We start from the raw sequence: 18,017 nt of genomic DNA, 5'->3' as shown, positions 1-18,017 counted from the left end.
GTTAGTGTCCCAAGGAACACAATACCCCTTTCAGACTTCCAGGAGCACCAGACACACACACACCATGCATATATAGACAAAATACTCATACCCATAAAACAATAAAATTAATGAATCTTATTTTAAAGTGATAATTATAGAATCGGCGATGGACACAGACAGTGCCCCAACCCCAAAGATTTCTGGGTCTGCAGGGGTCACAATCAACCAGGAGCATTGCTGGTGCCTCTAGCACCACACAATCATCTTAACAAGTATCGCCCAAGGTCTCTAGGCCTGGGCATGGGGAAGATCTGTGCCATCCCTTGTGGCTGGGATGGGCAGTATTCAACAAAGCGCCACCACCGCCCGTAACTCTCACATTTTGATTAGCCCATTTTTATTAAATCTGTGTATCATCATGTGACTGTGGCTTACCAGCAAGATTCTAACCTATGTTAGTCTCAGGCCAGAGATTCATGGCGTCTGCCTGTCTCTGCTCTCTTCCTCTCAGAATTCTGTTCTGTCTTCCCCGCCTATGATCCAACCGTGAGCCCTGACGCTGGACAGTTGGGCACCATTGTGGTGAGAAAGTACAAGGCAGGGAGGTGGAAGAGAGGGAGACACGGAGCCGTTCATGGGCTGGGAAGAGAGGCAGATCTGGAGTGATGAGAAACAGGCAGATGTGAATGGCCAGCTGATCACCCAAGTCCAGGGAGATGCCTGGGCCTGAGCTATGACCAAGGGCCCGGTATTGATCTGAGGCCCTCGAGCAGCCAAGAGGCCCATGTTCATGTCTACGGCTCCTGTGTCACTGGGAGTTGAACAGAAACCCGTGGTGGAGCCACATCAGTGTCCAAGGGCCATGCTGCCTTGGGGGCCATACCAATCTGGGTGGCCTACCTGGCCACCGGGAGCCAGAGTGACAACCTGGGCTGCTGCCGAGGACCATGTCTGGGTCCATGGTTCTGCCACAGCCAGGGTCTGTTTTCAAGTCCCTGCCCCATGTTGTTGCCGGGCCCGCATGGAGGCCCAGGATCTGGGTCATAACATGTAACCTTGTTGGTGTCCAAGGGCTGTGCTGCTAGCAGTGCCAGGCCGATTTTGTTGGCCAGTGCTGTCAACTGGGGTCATGGTGTTGTCTAGACCACAGCTGCAGTGGAGGGCCATGTCTGGGTCTGTGAGCCTGCCTTATCCAGGGTCTGTGTTGATATCTGTGACTCCCGAGACCATTGAAGACTGTGCTGACATCAGGGATCAAGGCAGCCACCTGGGGCCATGTTGGTATCTGAGGGTCATGCTGGTTTGGGGGCCATGCCAGTCCAGGTGGCCTGCACTACCACCTGGGACCACGGTGATATCCAGGCCCAGGCTGCTGCCCTAGGACCATGACTAGGTCTGTGTCCTACCACAGCTAGGGTCTGTATTGATGTCCATGGCCCACATTGCCTGGGGTCTCTGGGTCACAGCCAGTGACTGAGAGGTTCCAAAGGCCATGCTGTCATCCTGATCTGAGTGGCCTGCACACTCACTTGGAGGCATGGTGTCATCCAGCCCAGGACTGCTGCAGAGGGCCGTGTATGGGTCTGCAGCCCTACAGCAACCAAGGTCTGAGTTGACATCCAGGGTTTCTGTTGTCACCAAGAGCCACGTGGAGGACCAGGGTCTGGTCGGCTACCTCAGACCATGTCAGTGTCTCAGAACTGTTCCACCCCCCGGGCCATGCTGATCTGGATGGCTGGTGCTGCCACATGGGGCTGACAGAGACTTCCGGGTACAGGCTGCTGTCTAGGGCTGTGTCTGGGTCTGTGGCCCTATGGGGGCCGGGGCTGGGGTGGTGTCCATGGCTCTAGTTGCTCCCAAGGGCTCTGCATATGTCCAGGGTCAGGCAAGCCACCTGGGATCATATTGATGCCCCAGGGGCCATGCTACTGTCAGCTGGGGTCTGTGGTGATGTCCATGGCCCATATTAACATGGTCATTGGAACCATGCTGTGCTGAGCTAGCCCAGCCCCTCAATGACCCTGGGATGGTTGATCCTGCCCTTCCCTGGATATTGCAACAGGAGAGGTGGCCCTACCCCTAAGGAGAGAGCTCACCCCACATACACACACTCAGGAAAGATGACCCCACCCCTCATCAGTGTACCTCGCCTGGGAAGTACACTGGAGCTGACCCTGTGGTCGGGGACACAGGGGAGCCACCCCTGAGGGTATGAAAGCAGGAGAGTTGACCCTGCCTGCCCTCATCTGCCATGTGGTGGCATGGATGAGGGAAAGGTGCCCACCCCCGCCTTACCCATTACCACCTGTGGCAAGTAAGCAAGCTGGCCTTGGGGTCACAAGAGTAGAAGAGCTAGCCCTGACCCTGCAGAGTGAGAAAGCAGCCTCTGCTTCCTGTTTGGGCAGCATAGTAGAGCTGACTCTATTGTTGGGATGCAGGTGAGACAGCCCTGATGGCATGAAAGCAGGAGCATTGACTCCACACCGCCTCCCTTGAATGCCCCCTACAACCATCAGGAGAGAGGGCCCTGCACCTTGCCTGGGCAAAACAGTAGAGCTGGCCCTGCTCCTTGCTCTAGGCTGCATTGGGTGAGCTAGCCTAGGCAGTGTTGGAGACTCATCCGGTGGTAAGGATGATTGGAAGCTAACGAGCTGACCAACCCAGGTCCGGAACCAGGGCTGAGTTGGCCCACCCAACATCCACCGAATCTATGAACTGTTAGAGCATGTGAAGGGGACAAACTTACAGACCCAAAACAGCAGGACCTCCATGACACAGGTCAACAGGGAGAGCCCATTACTGGTGGTGTAGCAGTAGCCAGAGGCCTTGAACCAGACCAATGGCTCATAGAAATGAACACTTAAAAGTAAAGATGAACAGACTAAAGGGCGTACTATGATCACTGGGCCACACTAAAGCTTCCACAAGATTCTTCCTTTTCTTTGCTGTTGCTTTTGTTTTGGTTCTTTGTTTTGTTTGGTTTTTCTTTTAAATTTGGTTTTGTTTTGGGGGAGGCTGCAAGAGCAGAAGGCGGATGTGAGGGGACAGGGAGATGAGTGGGGTCGGAATACGTGATGTGAAGTTCACAAAGAATCCATTAAGGTAAAATTAAATAAATAAAATGCATGATTTAAAAAAAGTGAATACTGCTTGTGATATAGTTCAGTAACAAAGTCTTGGGACGATTCTGTTTAATTTTCTTCTCCTTCTTAAAGATTTTTAAAATGTGTGTGCGCCCCCATGTGCCCCATGGAAGCCAGAAGAGGGTGACAGATCCCCTGGAGAATGCTCAGAACCAAACCCTGTCCTCTGGGACAACAGCTCCTTAACAGCTGAGCCACCTCCTCAGCCTCCTCATTGACTCTCCTAATCTACCTAAGAGAAAATTCCACATTTGACTCGCTTTATACTTCTGTTGGGTGGCACCAATCCAGACCTGTACGTGTGTTAAATATCTATCCATTTTGCCCAACGCGCCATTCATCTAGCGGACGTTTATTGATCGCCTGCTAACGAGGTGACAGGATACAAAGATGAAAACGGCAGATGAGGGACTCAGTCAGCCGAGCCGCTAACCTTCCCAGGCGCTTCTCAGCCTGAAAGAATTGATTCCATGTAAATGCAAAGAAGCCACTAAACAGTTTTCAGACAGATTCCCTCGGCCCGAGTGCCTCTGTGTCAAGCAGCTCCAGGTTATATCCCTCATTGTGACAACCAGTATAAAGTAAGCTCCCTGTCTCTGCATCGAGCCATACAGCTGACATTTTTCTCTCGTTTCTGTGTTTGTTGGTAGAGTTCAAGTTCACGCAAGCAGGGATCTTCTCTGTGCTCTTGGTCTCAATCCTCAGCTCCTAAAAGTGTCTACTGAGAGAAACACGGATGGGTGAGGATCGGTATTAAAGAAATGGGTGGAGAAAGGTAAAAACCAGAAAGCAGCAGTGGCCCCTGTCTCTTTGGTACTAGCAACTGTACTTGAACTCTCTACCTAAGGTCTTCTTCGGCAGAGGGAGTGAGCTTGCCGGCCGGCCGTGATAGAGAAAGGCTGGAATACCCAATGCGCTGACGCCTGCAGCTCTCACCCAGAGGACTGATCGGAGGGAGTATTGTAAAGACATGCAAAATGAACAGATGCAGTTGTCTCACTGGAAACGAGCTTCTAGATGGGGCACTGCATGACCCTCCTCTCTGGGGTTGTTTATAAGAAAAAAGAAAAAAAAAAGAGACCCCTGGAGGGGTGGCTCACAACTGTAGCCCTAACCCTTGGGAGGCTGAGGCCAGAGGAATGTTTAGTTCAAGGCTATCCTGGGCTATAGTGTGAGACTGTCTTCAAAAACAAAATGGAAGAGTTGGGAAGATGGCTTAGTGAATTAAGATCGCAGGGAACCTGGTTTGATTCTGAGCACCCACATGGCAACTCAGAACATCTTCTGACCTCTGAGGACAGCAGGCATGCATGTGGTGTGCAGGCAAAACACCCATATACACGAAATACAAATAAAAGTTTCAAAAAAAAAAAAAAAAAAAAAGACGAGGAGAGGACATACCTGCACAAACAAGAATAACAAACTTGTTTTTTTGTTTGTTTTTCGAGACAAGGTTTCTCTATGTAGCTTTGGAACCTATCCTGGAACTCGCTCTATATAGACCAGGCTGGCCTCGAACTCACAGAACTCACCTGCCTCTGCCTCCCAAGTGCTGGAATTAAAGGCATACCACCACTCGGCCCCACAATTTTTTTTAATCTCCATTTTGTTCCCCTAAAATTCATCTGTTCTCCCGGGAGCCATTTTACTCAAGTCTTATTTGTCTTATGCAGCCTCTCTGCCTCCCAAACCCTAGAATAACAGGCATGTGTCAGCATGCCCAGCTACATTTATATGTCTCTATCTATACTGCTGAAGGAGTTATTTCTTTTGTGCATTCATATACATATAAATAAACTTTTCCTATCAGCAAATTGGTAAGCAATATACATACGCACTCACTAAACCTAAGAGGATTTTCCTCTCTAACAGTGGACAAATACCGTAGCTTATTATTCCTCTATGGAATGACTTGGAAATAGATATTCAATGGTCTCCCTAAGGTTCCTTAATAGAAATGGAGCCCAGGACGATAGCCCTATAGTACCTTCCTTTCCCTGAGTCCCCTCTCTCCTTGCCTGGCACATGCAATCTTACCAGAGAGCCCAGCCTAAGACGTGAATTGATAAGAGTGTTTTGGGGGATTTCCTATTAAAGAACTGCCCTCAGTCAATTCTTTTTTTTTTTTTTTTTTTTTTTTTTTTTTTTTGGTTTTTCGAGACAGGGTTTCTCTGTGGTTTTGGAGCCTGTCCTGGAACTAGCTCTTGTACACCAGGCTGGTCTCGAACTCACAGAGATCCGCCTGCCTCTGCCTCCCAAGTGCTGGGATTAAAGGCGTGCGCCACCACCGCCCGGCCCTCAGTCAATTCTTATTGCCTCTGAGAGAAGCCATCTAAGATACAACTGAAAGAGAAAGATGCCTCAGAGGGCAAAGGCACTCACTGACAAGACTTGAGATCTGTGTGGTGGGGGGAGAGAACCAACTTACCCAGAATGCCCTCTGGTGCCTATGCACACGCTAGAGCATACAATGCTATTTTTATAATCAAGCCCCTCAACTATCTGCTCATGTTTGGTTTGATAGCATTTTTGTGTTCGGGTATGGATGCTTTGACAACAGTGAGGGTTTTATGCCTTACTGACCCGACACTGAAGTCCGATTCACGGAAGCTCTGGCCTTCCTTTGTCAAATGTGCTCTACCCTGCACACCGCTCTCGTCTTCTCTCCATTGCAGGCTTGTAATGGGAAAAGGATGAGTAGAAAATGACACCCACCTCTAAAACCAAAATAACAAGCAGAAAGAGACTCATTTATTCTGGACTGGCCTTGAACTTTATCTCCCAAGTGCTGAGATTACAAGCAAGTATCTTGTGTAGTGCTGGTGAATTGACCCCAATGATTTGTGCAGTGTAGACTCTTCACCCCGCCAGACACCAGACAATGGCTTTGTTTTGAAGACAGGTTCATACTATATAGCCCCGGCTGGCCTAGAACTCACTATAATTTAGATCAATCAGGATGGCCTAGAACTCACAGAGATTCACCTGCCTCTCCTAAAGGCATTTGCCACCATGTCCAGATTTAGAGACCATCTTTTGAGGATTGGCCAACAGGATAATTCTGCTTATAAATATATGCACCTTCGTGTCTCAACCTAGCCCTGCTACCACCCTTGGGGTCAGAGGAGGAAAAGAATGTTTGTGGCTGCCAACACTTCCCTCTCTCTCCCTAAGTTTGTAGTTCACAGCTGTGCCAATCACCTGTGGCCTTAGCTATCTGTCACCATGTCTACCTTGCCTTCCAGCCTGGTGTCTATAGTTTGGGTTTTCTTGTTTTGTTTTGAAATAGCCGTAAACAGAGCAAATGAAGGCAAATGGAGCAAGTTCCTTTTTTTCTTTTTATTGCGCAAACAAGGCTGATACAGATAGATGTAACCAAGGCACAAAGCGGCTTAAAAACCGGGGGGTTTTGAAGCAAGGATCTGGCTTACGCTATAGTAAAACAGAATAGTAGTAACGACTGAATGAATCCAAGAGCGCTGCCACTAACAAGGTCCAGTGGTTCTCACGATAGCGTGCCGAGAGTGATGGCGGTCGGCTTTCTATCTGAAGGTTATTACCGGCACTGAGTAGATGCAGCCAGAGGCAGAACAGGCGTCCTGCTGTGTGTGAATGGGTCAGTCCCACACACAAACTCTTCCGCACCTTTGCGACTGTCTAATGTCCTATCGGACATTTATGCAGGACCTACAGTTTGTCTGAGAGACACAACACTTGGCTTCTCTGAGACAAACTGTAATCTGTCCTGTCTTATTATCAGTAAATTAAAGTGATCCCGCCCTTCCCTTCACCATAGACAGATAAGGGGCGTGGTCTGCTTCGCTGTGCCCCAGTGCTGTCTGGTTTGTGTCACCCACCCTTCTATTTCTCACTTTCCTGTACTTCACCCATTTCAAGAAGTTGCCCCTGCTGGACTCTTAAGTCCAAACCTATTCACAGAGTTAACGCCTCTTTCAAAGCGTAGAGCCTGAGCCCTTACACACTTACATACTGAGGTGTATGTTTATTACAAAGTTCTCATCTTTATGTTTCATCTCCATTATAACACAGGTAGGGCGCTAAATTAAGTTTTAATAAGCTCATGTGTAGACTGTATTACCTATAAATCACCTCAAGATGGCAAAAGATGTTATAAAAAGATCTACCTTTAAAAGAATGAATGGATCTAGTAGGGTCTATGGTTGCCATGACTACGGGCGCGGGAGGGCGTTACTGGGATTTAGCTAGCGAGTGAGAGCCAACTACCTATCTTTCAATACATTAGGCAGTTCCTCACAATAAGAAATTATTCTGCACCCTATTCGAGTTTTGAATGTCTCATCAGACATTCATGTATGACCTACAGCTCGTTTGTAAGAATATCTCTTCATTCTCTGCCTGTACAATCCCTAAGTTCTTTTGTGCAGTATCTTTATTTCAATGAAGGTATTCCGTTCTTACCATGAACAGATAGAGCTGACATTTGCAAATGACTTGCATCATTAGATTTTACTCTAATGTCCATACGTGTCCCTCCAATTCCTTTCTTCTAAGCTCACACTGATTCATGGTAACTGCAGGCATCTGACGACTCCATTATGTCTTAGTACTGTAAAGTCGTGCCAGAGTTACGACCTTTTATTTCCCTCTTAAAGGATATCAACTTTGATTTTTTTTTTAATTAAAGGAATTATGTGGAGAAGCTATGTCTGAATCGCACTTTGGAGATTGAAACAGATATTGCCTAGTTGCGGGGAGGGGAGGGAACAGTTCATGAGAACCACTGAATAGAATCAGGTGCAGAAGTCATCAAGAACCACAAGGAAGCAGGGCAGTGGTGGCGCAGCCTTTAGTCCCAGCACTTGGAAGGCAGAGGCAGGCGGATCTCTGTGAGTTCAAGACCAGCCTGCTCTACAGAGTGAGTTCCAGGGCAGGCTTCAAGGCTACAGAGAAACCCTATTAAGAACAGCAAGGACTACAGAAGGGCTTGTGAGGGGAGTAAAAATGGACTTGGAAATAACTATGATGTGTAAGGGGTTAGGGGAAGCTAGGAGTCTGGGCTGCATAGCAGGGAGCAAGTAACACTATTTAAGGCTTGGGATGTGTGGAGGGTGGGGGACAAACACACCAGGAACTGACCCCTTTGAAAGAGGAAAATAGAAGGCTCCATTTTGGACCTGTTGAACCGGAGATGACTGGTAAATATCGAACTAGAAGTTAGCTTACTGGGAAGTTGGATACACTACATGTCTACAGCATGGTCTAGGTCAGAGGAAGAGTATTCTAAAGTAGAAGATTCCACATGAGAAAAAGAAAAAAAAAAAGAAAGAAAGAAAAAGAAAATTCAGTTTAAAAAAATTGTGGCATGCACCCCAGAAAAGAGCCCTGCTCTAAAAAAATGCTCTATCCAGCGTTAGGTGGAGACTGTCAAAGTGAAGCATCTGACCAAATGCCCACTAACAACACAGGACAGGAAACTGCAGGAACTGGTTATAGAATGTTGTGAAAGGGGGATTGGAAGGAAGACCTGATCCGTACGTTGTAAGGAAGAAAATATTGGTCCAGGCATCCTAAATGCTCTTAGAAAACACAACTGCTATGTTTTCCAAACAGATGCGGCTAGCACGGGAAGGGCTATGTGGGACATCGTTTTCTGTGTACTGCTTTAGCGCTCACCAGCAAACCAGACTTGTGAGCCTGACTTTCAAACAGGAATGGCCTTTCCTGGTTTCTGGTGACCCTTTTCTATCTCTGCCTGCGAATGCCAATAGCACTCGTGTTTACCCGTACTGCAACTTCACCTTACTAAAATCCAGATGATCCCACGAAAGTCTGACCTGCAAGAAGTGTCCCCTGTGAACACATGAATCAGAACATGGACGCCAAGAGCCTATAAGTGGACAGCTGACTCCAGTGAGCTGCTTCTGAACTATACGTGGGGGCTCTTATCATGTGTGTCAGCGTCAGCTCCGTGGAGCCTGTCTTTCCAGCGAACGTAGAGCTAAAGCAATGTGCCCCTCAGATCCGTTTCGTCGCGTAATAGTATTGCTACTGCTTTTGTGTCTCAATCGCGTTAAAGTTGAACTTTGAGACTCTTTTCCCTCAGCAGGTTTTCAGCCCATAGCTGCAATGTCTTATGTCCCTATTTCAATCAACATGATTACATCACTCTCGAAGTTCCCCAACTAATACCCAATTCAATTTAAGTGAAACTAAAGCAGTGCTACATGAACAGTAAAAACAAAGAGGGGATGAGAAAGATCCAAGTCGATTCCAGACAATTCGGAAGTCAGCCTGACTGGTAATGTTAAGACAACGCAATCTTTTCAAAGCACTGGCATCACGGAGAGAGTTTTAACAAAGAGCATACTGCCTAGCTCTCGTGGGGGTACAGCCCGGGACTGAATTTGGAGAGAGAATAGTTTGAGAATGGCTGATTTAAGACGTTCGGTAATGTAGCAAGGAAACGCAAAAGTCTAACGACTGTCTGGGGATGCTTTGGTCCTAGAAGTCAGCAGAATGGTTTCGGCGCGGTGTACGTCATTTCTAACTAATTATGCAGGTTTTGTCTCTTTCTGGCTCCGTGTACTCAATCACATACTCTGGGTAAATCTGCTCTTTCTGGAAGATGACAAAGACGGAGGGATTCAACCTGCTATCCACACAGCTGTCGTAGTGCCCTGGAGGGCTATTGTACATCATGTTTCCTTCAATAAAATCTCCAACCAGCACTCGGGCCACAAACATAACACTGTATCTGGCATCGTATGGACAATTTTTGTGGGAAGAGATGGCTTCTTTTGTAAAGTAATTTCCTGGAAATAATCAGAGAAAGGTAGAGAGTTGTTATCAGTGAGCACAGGTTAAAACAGGACACAGAGAATCAGATGTGGCTATGGACGAAACACTTTCCAGTAACGCCTTACTGACAGAGTTAATCCTCATCATCGCTTTAACTGCATTCCCAATTCGGTGGGAGGCATACCTCCACACATGATAACATTTCCAGAGAGGTTTACTAACCCATCTTGAATGTAGGTGATGTCATTCCAAGGGCTGGAAACTCAGACTGGGTGGAAAAGGAAAAAAACAGATATGCACTAGTATGCACACGCGCGCGCACACACACACACACACCTTAGTCACAATTACAAGATAAGCCACAGAGGCAGAAAACTGATGTCAAAAGTAGGGCTGTTGCTGTCATAAACCGGACCCAAGGGACAAGAGGAAAAATGCCTTGAGGGAAGGCGCCCTCTGGAGGCTGCAGAGTGTAATGATGCAAACTCACCGGAGAAGCAGCCTAGTAACTGAGCGACATCCCCAGCCCTGTTGTGGAGCTTTGATAGCCCAGACTGCGTGTGTGTCTGCACGTGCTTGTGTAAGTCAGAGGACAACCTGGGGTGCAGGTGTTCAGGTGCCATCCACATCTATCGACTGATTGAGTATGGGTCTCTCATTTGTCCAGTCAGTGAGAGCCAGCGCTCTACCTGGCTGCCTCCGCAGGACTGAGATCACAAGCCTAGGTCATTATGCCGTGATTTTTTTTTTCACTTGAGCTGTGAGGCTCAAACTCAGGTCCTGTAACTGAGCCTGAACTGCTCTGCTGTGTCTCCCCACCTCCCACTGTCATTCGTGTTCTCTTGCCAAGGCTTAATCAAAACTGATTTTCAGCCGGGCGGTGCACGTCTTTAATCCCAGCACTCGGGAGGCAGAGGCAGGCGGATTTCTGTAAATTCGAAGCCAGCCTGGTCTAAAGAGCAAATTCCAGGGCAGGCTCCAAAGCTACACAGAGAAACCCAGTCTGGGGGAGGGGGGAATGCAAAAGAACAAACTCTTTTTCAAGAGAATTGGTCCATCCAGGATCCCTCTGTAGACTTACAAAGTTAGTCAGGAACTGGAAAGTGACCAAACATATAAACAAACCTACCAGCCCACCACATGTCTGTGACCACTGACTCCAGCTGTCACTGCTATGCTCCTTCCTAGCTGTTCCCAGCACCTCACTTTTACTAGATTACTAACTACAGCTCTGTTTCAGTGATCCAGCGAGCCTCTGACTCCCAGAAGGGGTGGCATGCCTTCTGTATTTTATTATTGCTTTACTTTATATACAAGGTCTCACTATGTTGCCCTGGAACTCTATTGTGAACCAGGCTAAACTCAAACTCAGAGGTCTTCCTGCCCCTGCTTCCTAAGTGCTGAGATTAAAAGCATACATGACCATATCCGGCTATTTTGTATCATTTTTCACTGTGATAGGTCTGGTTGTCACTACAAATTTCTATACTACGCTGTGCTGCCATGCCTGGCTATATCTTATTTCTTAAACATCCACCAACAGTGAATGATTCATCAACAAAAAGAGGAGTAATATTCTGGGTGTGGACAAACCCCTGAAAACCCAGCGTGGCTGAGATAAGGAGGGGCCTCTTCTCTAGGGCCTTTTGTTTTATGTTTTTCAAGACAGGGTCTTGACTGTCCTGGAATTCACTCTGCAGACCAGACTAACTAACGTCGAACTAATTAATAGAGATTCTCCTGCCACTGTCTCCCGAGTGCTGGAAATAAAGACACGCGCCACCACTGCCAGGCTCCTTTCCCCATTCCTAACTGGAATTTAGTGGTGTCAATACTAAGCTAGTTTGAAAGGCTCTGCAGACACAGACACCGGGCAAGAAAAAGCATCTCCTCCAAGTCCTGATGGCAGACAACATGACCAGTAGATGGAGCAGTTTACAGGTCTGAAGCCCTTGTGTTGTTCCCAGAGAAAAAAACAAGACAGAAGACCTAGGGCCGAGGCCTAACACCCAGAGCCCAGCACTGACTCATTTTTCTCCCAAGGCCACTGAAGTCCAGACATGCAGGTTTACAGAGCAATGCCAAGAACATCTCAACAAAAGCATGTGAGGAGCTGGGATCCTGGCTCGCTCTACTCCAGCACAAACCTTTTCCGTATCTGTTCTCCAAACTTCCATATAGAATCCTCTCGAAGTTATTCTGACAGATATAATCCACATGAACACGACTTGTTGCGTGAAACAGGCGCATCTCAGTTTTATTCTCCATCATTAACGCTTTCCTAATATAGAGAAATGTGAGATTCAGTACCAGGAACACCGGGCTGGCAAGAGGGCCACCGCTGAGCACGGGAGCCTGAGTTCAATCACCTGTACCGGGGGTGGGGGGGGTGGGGGGGTGGGGGGGGTGGGAGGGGGGGTAATATGTCTCCAACAAGTTGTCTTATGACATGCATGTATGCCCCACACCCTAGCCCCAAATAAATAAATGCAAAAAATAAAATAAAGTGAATACTCCCCTCTCTGTCTACCATAATAACATGGCCCCAAACGAGGTCTGATTATGTCACCTTTCAAAAGCCTGAAAGAGTTGTTCATTCCATATCCTCTTTATCTTTGCAATCTTGTGATATTTCATGGACGCTTTAAAAAGTTCACTTATTTTGACATACTCCTCGTCGTAGCTCTTGAGTTCTAACAACTGGGGAAACAATTAGACGTTTAAATGTTAATTAGGAAATTCTGAAAGCATGCTATATCCGCACATGTGGCCGCCTGTGCCATGACCACCCCTGCTGTTCTCAGGAGAGAGAGGCTGGCTTAAAGTATCCATAAATCTGCCCATTCAGGCCAATCTATATGGGGTGTGACTTAGTTCGGAGACTCAGGAAGCCCAAACTCCAAAACCAACCAGTGACAGAGTGATCAGAGGAGCCGGTTGTGAAGGCCACACAGACTTGTCCCAGTGTGTCAGAGCGAGGCACACGGAGCCGGGCAACTGTTACTCTCCGAGTTCCTGCTTTCTTATCGGTGTTGCTGTGATCTCAAGGGGTTACTATAAGAACCTATAAGTAACACTACATCCTGAACACAGTGAGATGCCCCGGAGAGCAGCCGTTTCCGGGGAAAGTGTCACAATCATATAGACACCTGCCTCTGAATCTGGACCTGATGCAGAAGCAACTCCTTCGTTCCGATAACAAACCCATAGACTTCATAATGCAAAGCATTTCCCCACCTTTGAAACAAGGAGAACCAAGTACCTCGTATCTGTTGGAAGGAAACTTGCTAATGTTCCTCTGGGGAAGAGCATCCAGGGTCAGAGCCTCTGCCTGGGGCATCACCGGCTGCCGGCTATAAAGACAGAAGGAAGAATCACTAGGTTCCCTTTCTTTCCACCTGCAACAGGCAGCCAGAAAGCCAGGGCTTCCTGGAAACACGTTGTTGACTTCTGTATTTCCTCTGGACCACCCCTGAAAATTCCTGGTTCCAGTAACCACAGCTTTTAAAAGGGTGCAATTAAGGAATATAAATGCTCTTTCCCACCGTTTTATACTGTAAAGGCACTGGGCAGGCGAGATGGCCCTGTTGGTACAGTTGCTTGCATGCAGGACTGATAATCTGAGTCTGATTGCTGGATCCTTCCAGGTTAGGAGAGAACTGACTCTTCAGGGTTTGTCCCGACCTCGTGTGTGTGTGTGCGTGTGAACTTCCTTGCACACACATATGTGCATTGTAACTTCCTTACCATGTGATAGACAGATATAGAAAGACATAGTGGAAAAGATCTTCCTTACTATAGAAACTGAATTTTAGGGTGGGAAGACCAGAATAACCAGAATAATAATCAGCAGAAACATCAGAATAACTGCAGACATCCCCTAATGTCAGCAAACAGGGCAGTCAGATGCTACATATCTTAATAAGAACAGCCCTTGTGCTGCATTCTTGACCAAAACCCAGTCTGGACCTCACTAGTCCTCAAAATCACCAGGTGTGGTAGTGCGTGTCTTTGGTCCCAGCATTCAGAAGGCAGAGGCAGGCAGATTTCTGTGCGTTTGAGGCCAGCCTGGTCTACAAAGTGAGTTCCAAGACAGCCAGGGCTACACAGAGAAACCCTATCTCGAAAAACAAAACAAAACAAAAAAAGAAGCAAAAAACCAAAAACCCAAAATTTCAAAATCTTGTAACCCGTCCACAGAAGCCACCCATAAAATGACTCCATTAGAATACAATGGAGTATATTCTCATAGATAACACCACCCATTTTGATTTTTTAAACTACATTTTAAAAACAGAGGGAAATCGGATTGGAGGTGCATACCTTTAATCCTAGCACTCAGGAGGCAGACCATGCAGAACTCTGTGAGTTTGGAGCCAACCTGGTCTACATATTGAAATCAAGGCCAGCTAAGACTACATATCTCAAAAACAAAACAGAGAGAGAGAGAGAGAGAGAGAGAGAGAGAGAGAGAGAGAGAGAGAGAGAGAGAGAGAAAGAAAGAATGTGGGGGTGGACTGGGGAGACAGTTCACTGGAGAAAGTGAGTGGGTGGACTGGGGAGATGGTTCACTGGGGAAAGTGAGGACCTGAGTTTGGATCCTCTGCACCCACATAAAAACCTGTATGTGGAGCACCCTCCCTGCCACACAGCACAGGCAGGAAGGTGGAGATAATCCACGTTCCAGTTTCAGTGAGTAGCTGCATCTCAAGATAAAGTGATTGAGGAAAACATACCACTGTCAATTTCTGCCTTCTACCCATACCAGAATGGGTGAGACCACAGTCACATGCATGTGTGTGCGCACAAAGAAACTTTTTTTGTTATTTTCTTTTTGGTTTTTGTTTGTTTGTGTTTCAAGACAGGGTTTCTCTGTGTAGCTTTGGAACCTGTCCTGGAACTTGCCCTGTAGACCAGGCTGGCCTTGAACTCACAGAGATTCACCTGCCTCTGCTCAGGAGGGATTAAAAGAATGAACCAGCTAACTGCAATAGCAGACCTTGTTTGGCTATGATAGGAGATAGATCAACTATAAAAGGTCATTACCAAGAGCATGGGAAAACGGAACGTGAAATGGGTATTACTTTATGACTTTTCGTTGTCAGTTTTGTTAGATGTACAAATGCGTTGTCACAGAATCTAAACATGAAGATGAACAAACCAGAAACTGTCATTACTGAGCACCCCCCCCACCAGCCACTGTTCCCAGGGTCTAGAGGTGTACCTCAGCAGTGAGCACAGCGTGACTGGTGAGGGCTGTCTGCCCAAATCCCAGGGGCTAAGGGTGTGAACTTAGGGGACCAGAGTTGGGTCTCAGACCTGGTCGCAGTGGAGGACCTGCACCAGGCTGTTCCATCCTGCGCACTGGCACCCACATGCCTTCTGGATACCACTCTCTGCCCATCCCACGTCTGAGCTTTTCCTAGATGTTATTTCCCACGTTGCCTCATGGTAACCTGCCTCGGACCCTTACAACCACAAGAATCTACAAACAGCTTGATTTTACACCTGCCTTGAAACCAGATTCATATCCTCACACATCCCCCAGAGGGGAAAAAATCCAACCGCAAGGTTCGTGAACAATGAGATTTTACTGAGTTTCACAGCAGACAGGCAAGTTACAATGAATTCCCCACAGCAAAACCCGCCTTGAAATACCCCATTGGTATACAATGATTACAAGTCAATTAAAATTCAAACCAGTGCCTTTAGCCAACTTTATCTTTCTCTAAAGTCCTAACTAGGCTGCCAGCTCAAGCCCCTTTCTCAGCCTCCCTGCCTCTATAAACCATATAGCATGACCAAAGACAGAAAACCCACAGCAAAACAGAAACCCAGTATGTTCAGTACTTGGTAGGCACACCCGCTGGTCCAGTCACAGCTGAAGAACAGTGTGTGGATGAGACCTGCCTAGAAGCCCCTGTGAGATAGGGGCAAATGCTGGTTTCCTGGTATCGCATTCCTCCCACCCTACACCCAAAACCTAAAAAAATTAAAAGCTTAATGGAGGGCCTGCTCCCCCGACCCCTGATCTGAGCCTCTCACTCATGGCATGTTCCTTAACAAAGAAACAGAAGCGGGAACTTCCCGAGAACACAGACTCCAGAAGCTTGGCGCGCGGTGGCGGCATGGCGAGGTCAGGGCCCAAGCGTCTCAGACACCTGCCAGCTAAACACTTACTCTGGACCTCTTCTCCTCTGCTCCACATCCTTCCACGACACAAACACCGGCCTTCGGACGACGCACCGTTGAGTCTTGGAAGCGATGTTTGTCTGAATCATCCCTGTGGACAGAAAAAAAATAAAAGTCAAGACTCAATCCTAGGAAATGACTCTTCCTCCTCCCTCGCCCAGAAGTCATTTGTACAGGTAACATTCATGGCTGAATCTTAAATGCACAAAAAAGAGAGTGGTTTTAGAAAGAAGAAGAAGAAGAAGAAGAAGAAGAAGAAGAAGAAGAAGAAGAAGAAGAAGAAGAAGAAGAAGAAGAAGAAGAAGAAGAAGAAGAAGAAGAAGAAGAAGAAGAACAAGAACAAGAAGAACAAGAAGAACAAGAAGAAGAACAAGAAGAAGAACAAGAAGAACAAGAACAAGAAGAACAAGAAGAACAAGAACAAGAAGAACAAGAAGAAGAAGAAGAACAAGAAGAACAAGAAGAAGAAGAAGAAGAACAAGAACAAGAAGAACAAGAAGAAGAACAAGAACAAGAAGAACAAGAAGAACAAGAACAAGAAGAAGAACAAGAAGAAGAACAAGAAGAAGAACAAGAAGAACAAGAAGAAGAACAAGAAGAAGAACAAGAAGAACAAGAACAAGAAGAACAAGAAGAACAAGAACAAGAACAAGAAGAACAAGAACAAGAAGAACAAGAAGAAGAAGAAGAAGAAATAACAACAACAACAAACCCCACACACACACTATGAAATGTGTTTTCAATTGTAGACCTGGCTCTAAATTCCAAGAATGACCTTTTTCAAAAAGCAAATTACCATGTATTGTTAGAGGATAAAATAATGTTTTGCTTGGAAATTAAACAACTTATCACAAAGCCAAACATATCCAGAAACCCCACCTGAAGAATTGCCCTACACAGACCAGCATATAAATGTTCATAGGCATCATTATAACCAAACACTGGAAAACAAACCGGATGTTCACCAACGAATGAGTGGATAAACCATGGCATGTGTTTATGATGGAATATTATTCAGCAAATAAAAGTAAAGAACTACATTTGCAGCAACATAAATGATTCTAAAAGCAATTATTTTAAGTGAAAGAACCCAGCAATATGCATACTTTATTAATATGATGTTTTAGAAACAGTAGAAATGACCTATAGGAACTTATAGCAAACCAGCCATTGCTTGTCATGGAGTAAAAGACGGGGCCAGAGGTTGTAAAAGAGGCAGGACAAACTTTCCAGACAGACGGAAATGTTGTGTGTCTCGGGTAGTGTGGTCGTTACATGAAGTTACTCATTGATCGTCAACCAACCGCACAAGTGAAATGGATTCATTTTACTGAGACAACTAAGACTCAGTAATGGTGATACAACAAAACAAACATCACATTAGGGGTAAATTGGATCTTGAAGCAATGCTTCTCAAACCCTTCCCATGGCTCTGATTCTCCTCACCTACACGGCAGCTCATAAACGTCTGACTCCAGTTCTGGGCGTTCCAATACCATCTCCTGGCCTCCATGGGCACCAGGCACAAATACGGCACACAATTTTATTACATGCAGGCAAAATATCCATATATATATAAATTTAAAAATATTTTTTAAAGCAAGGACTTCAGAGATGGCTCAGAGGCTGACAGTGCTTGCTGTTCTTGCAGCATCCACATTAAAAATCAATTCACACTTTAAATAAAACATACAAATCAGAAAATAAATTTGAAATACAATAGTTATGGTTTTTTTTTTAGTTTTACTTTGAGGGGGTTATTTTGTATTGGCATAGGGTCTCGATTCTCCTGCCTCTGACTTTCAAGTGAAGGGGATTAAAGACATGCCCTAGGTATCCCCCTTCCACTTCTTTTTTTGTTTTTGTTTGAGACAGGATTTGTACAGCCTTGGCTGGAACTCACTCTGTAGACCAGGCTGG

The 18,017-nt window shown here is 46.4% G+C and overlaps 1 protein-coding gene across 1 annotated transcript in view; it reads right to left on the bottom strand.

Moving 5' to 3' along the window:
* Window positions 1–6,487: 6,487 nt before the first annotated feature.
* The window catches only part of Zc3hav1 (zinc finger CCCH-type containing, antiviral 1), a 44,240-nt gene continuing 32,710 nt past the window's right edge, over window positions 6,488–18,017 (bottom strand). Inside the window, 5 exon segments of the mRNA XM_057778848.1 lie at window positions 6,488–9,919; window positions 12,053–12,186; window positions 12,475–12,605; window positions 13,168–13,258; window positions 16,086–16,188. Of these exon segments, the coding sequence (XP_057634831.1) occupies window positions 9,651–9,919; window positions 12,053–12,186; window positions 12,475–12,605; window positions 13,168–13,258; window positions 16,086–16,188 (728 nt within the window). The 3' untranslated portion in view covers window positions 6,488–9,650.

Source organism: Chionomys nivalis, chromosome 1 (assembly GCF_950005125.1).
Source record: "Chionomys nivalis chromosome 1, mChiNiv1.1, whole genome shotgun sequence".
In the NCBI taxonomy this organism is placed as follows: Eukaryota; Metazoa; Chordata; class Mammalia; order Rodentia; family Cricetidae; genus Chionomys; species Chionomys nivalis.
This window is presented reverse-complemented; position numbering and strand designations above follow the sequence as displayed.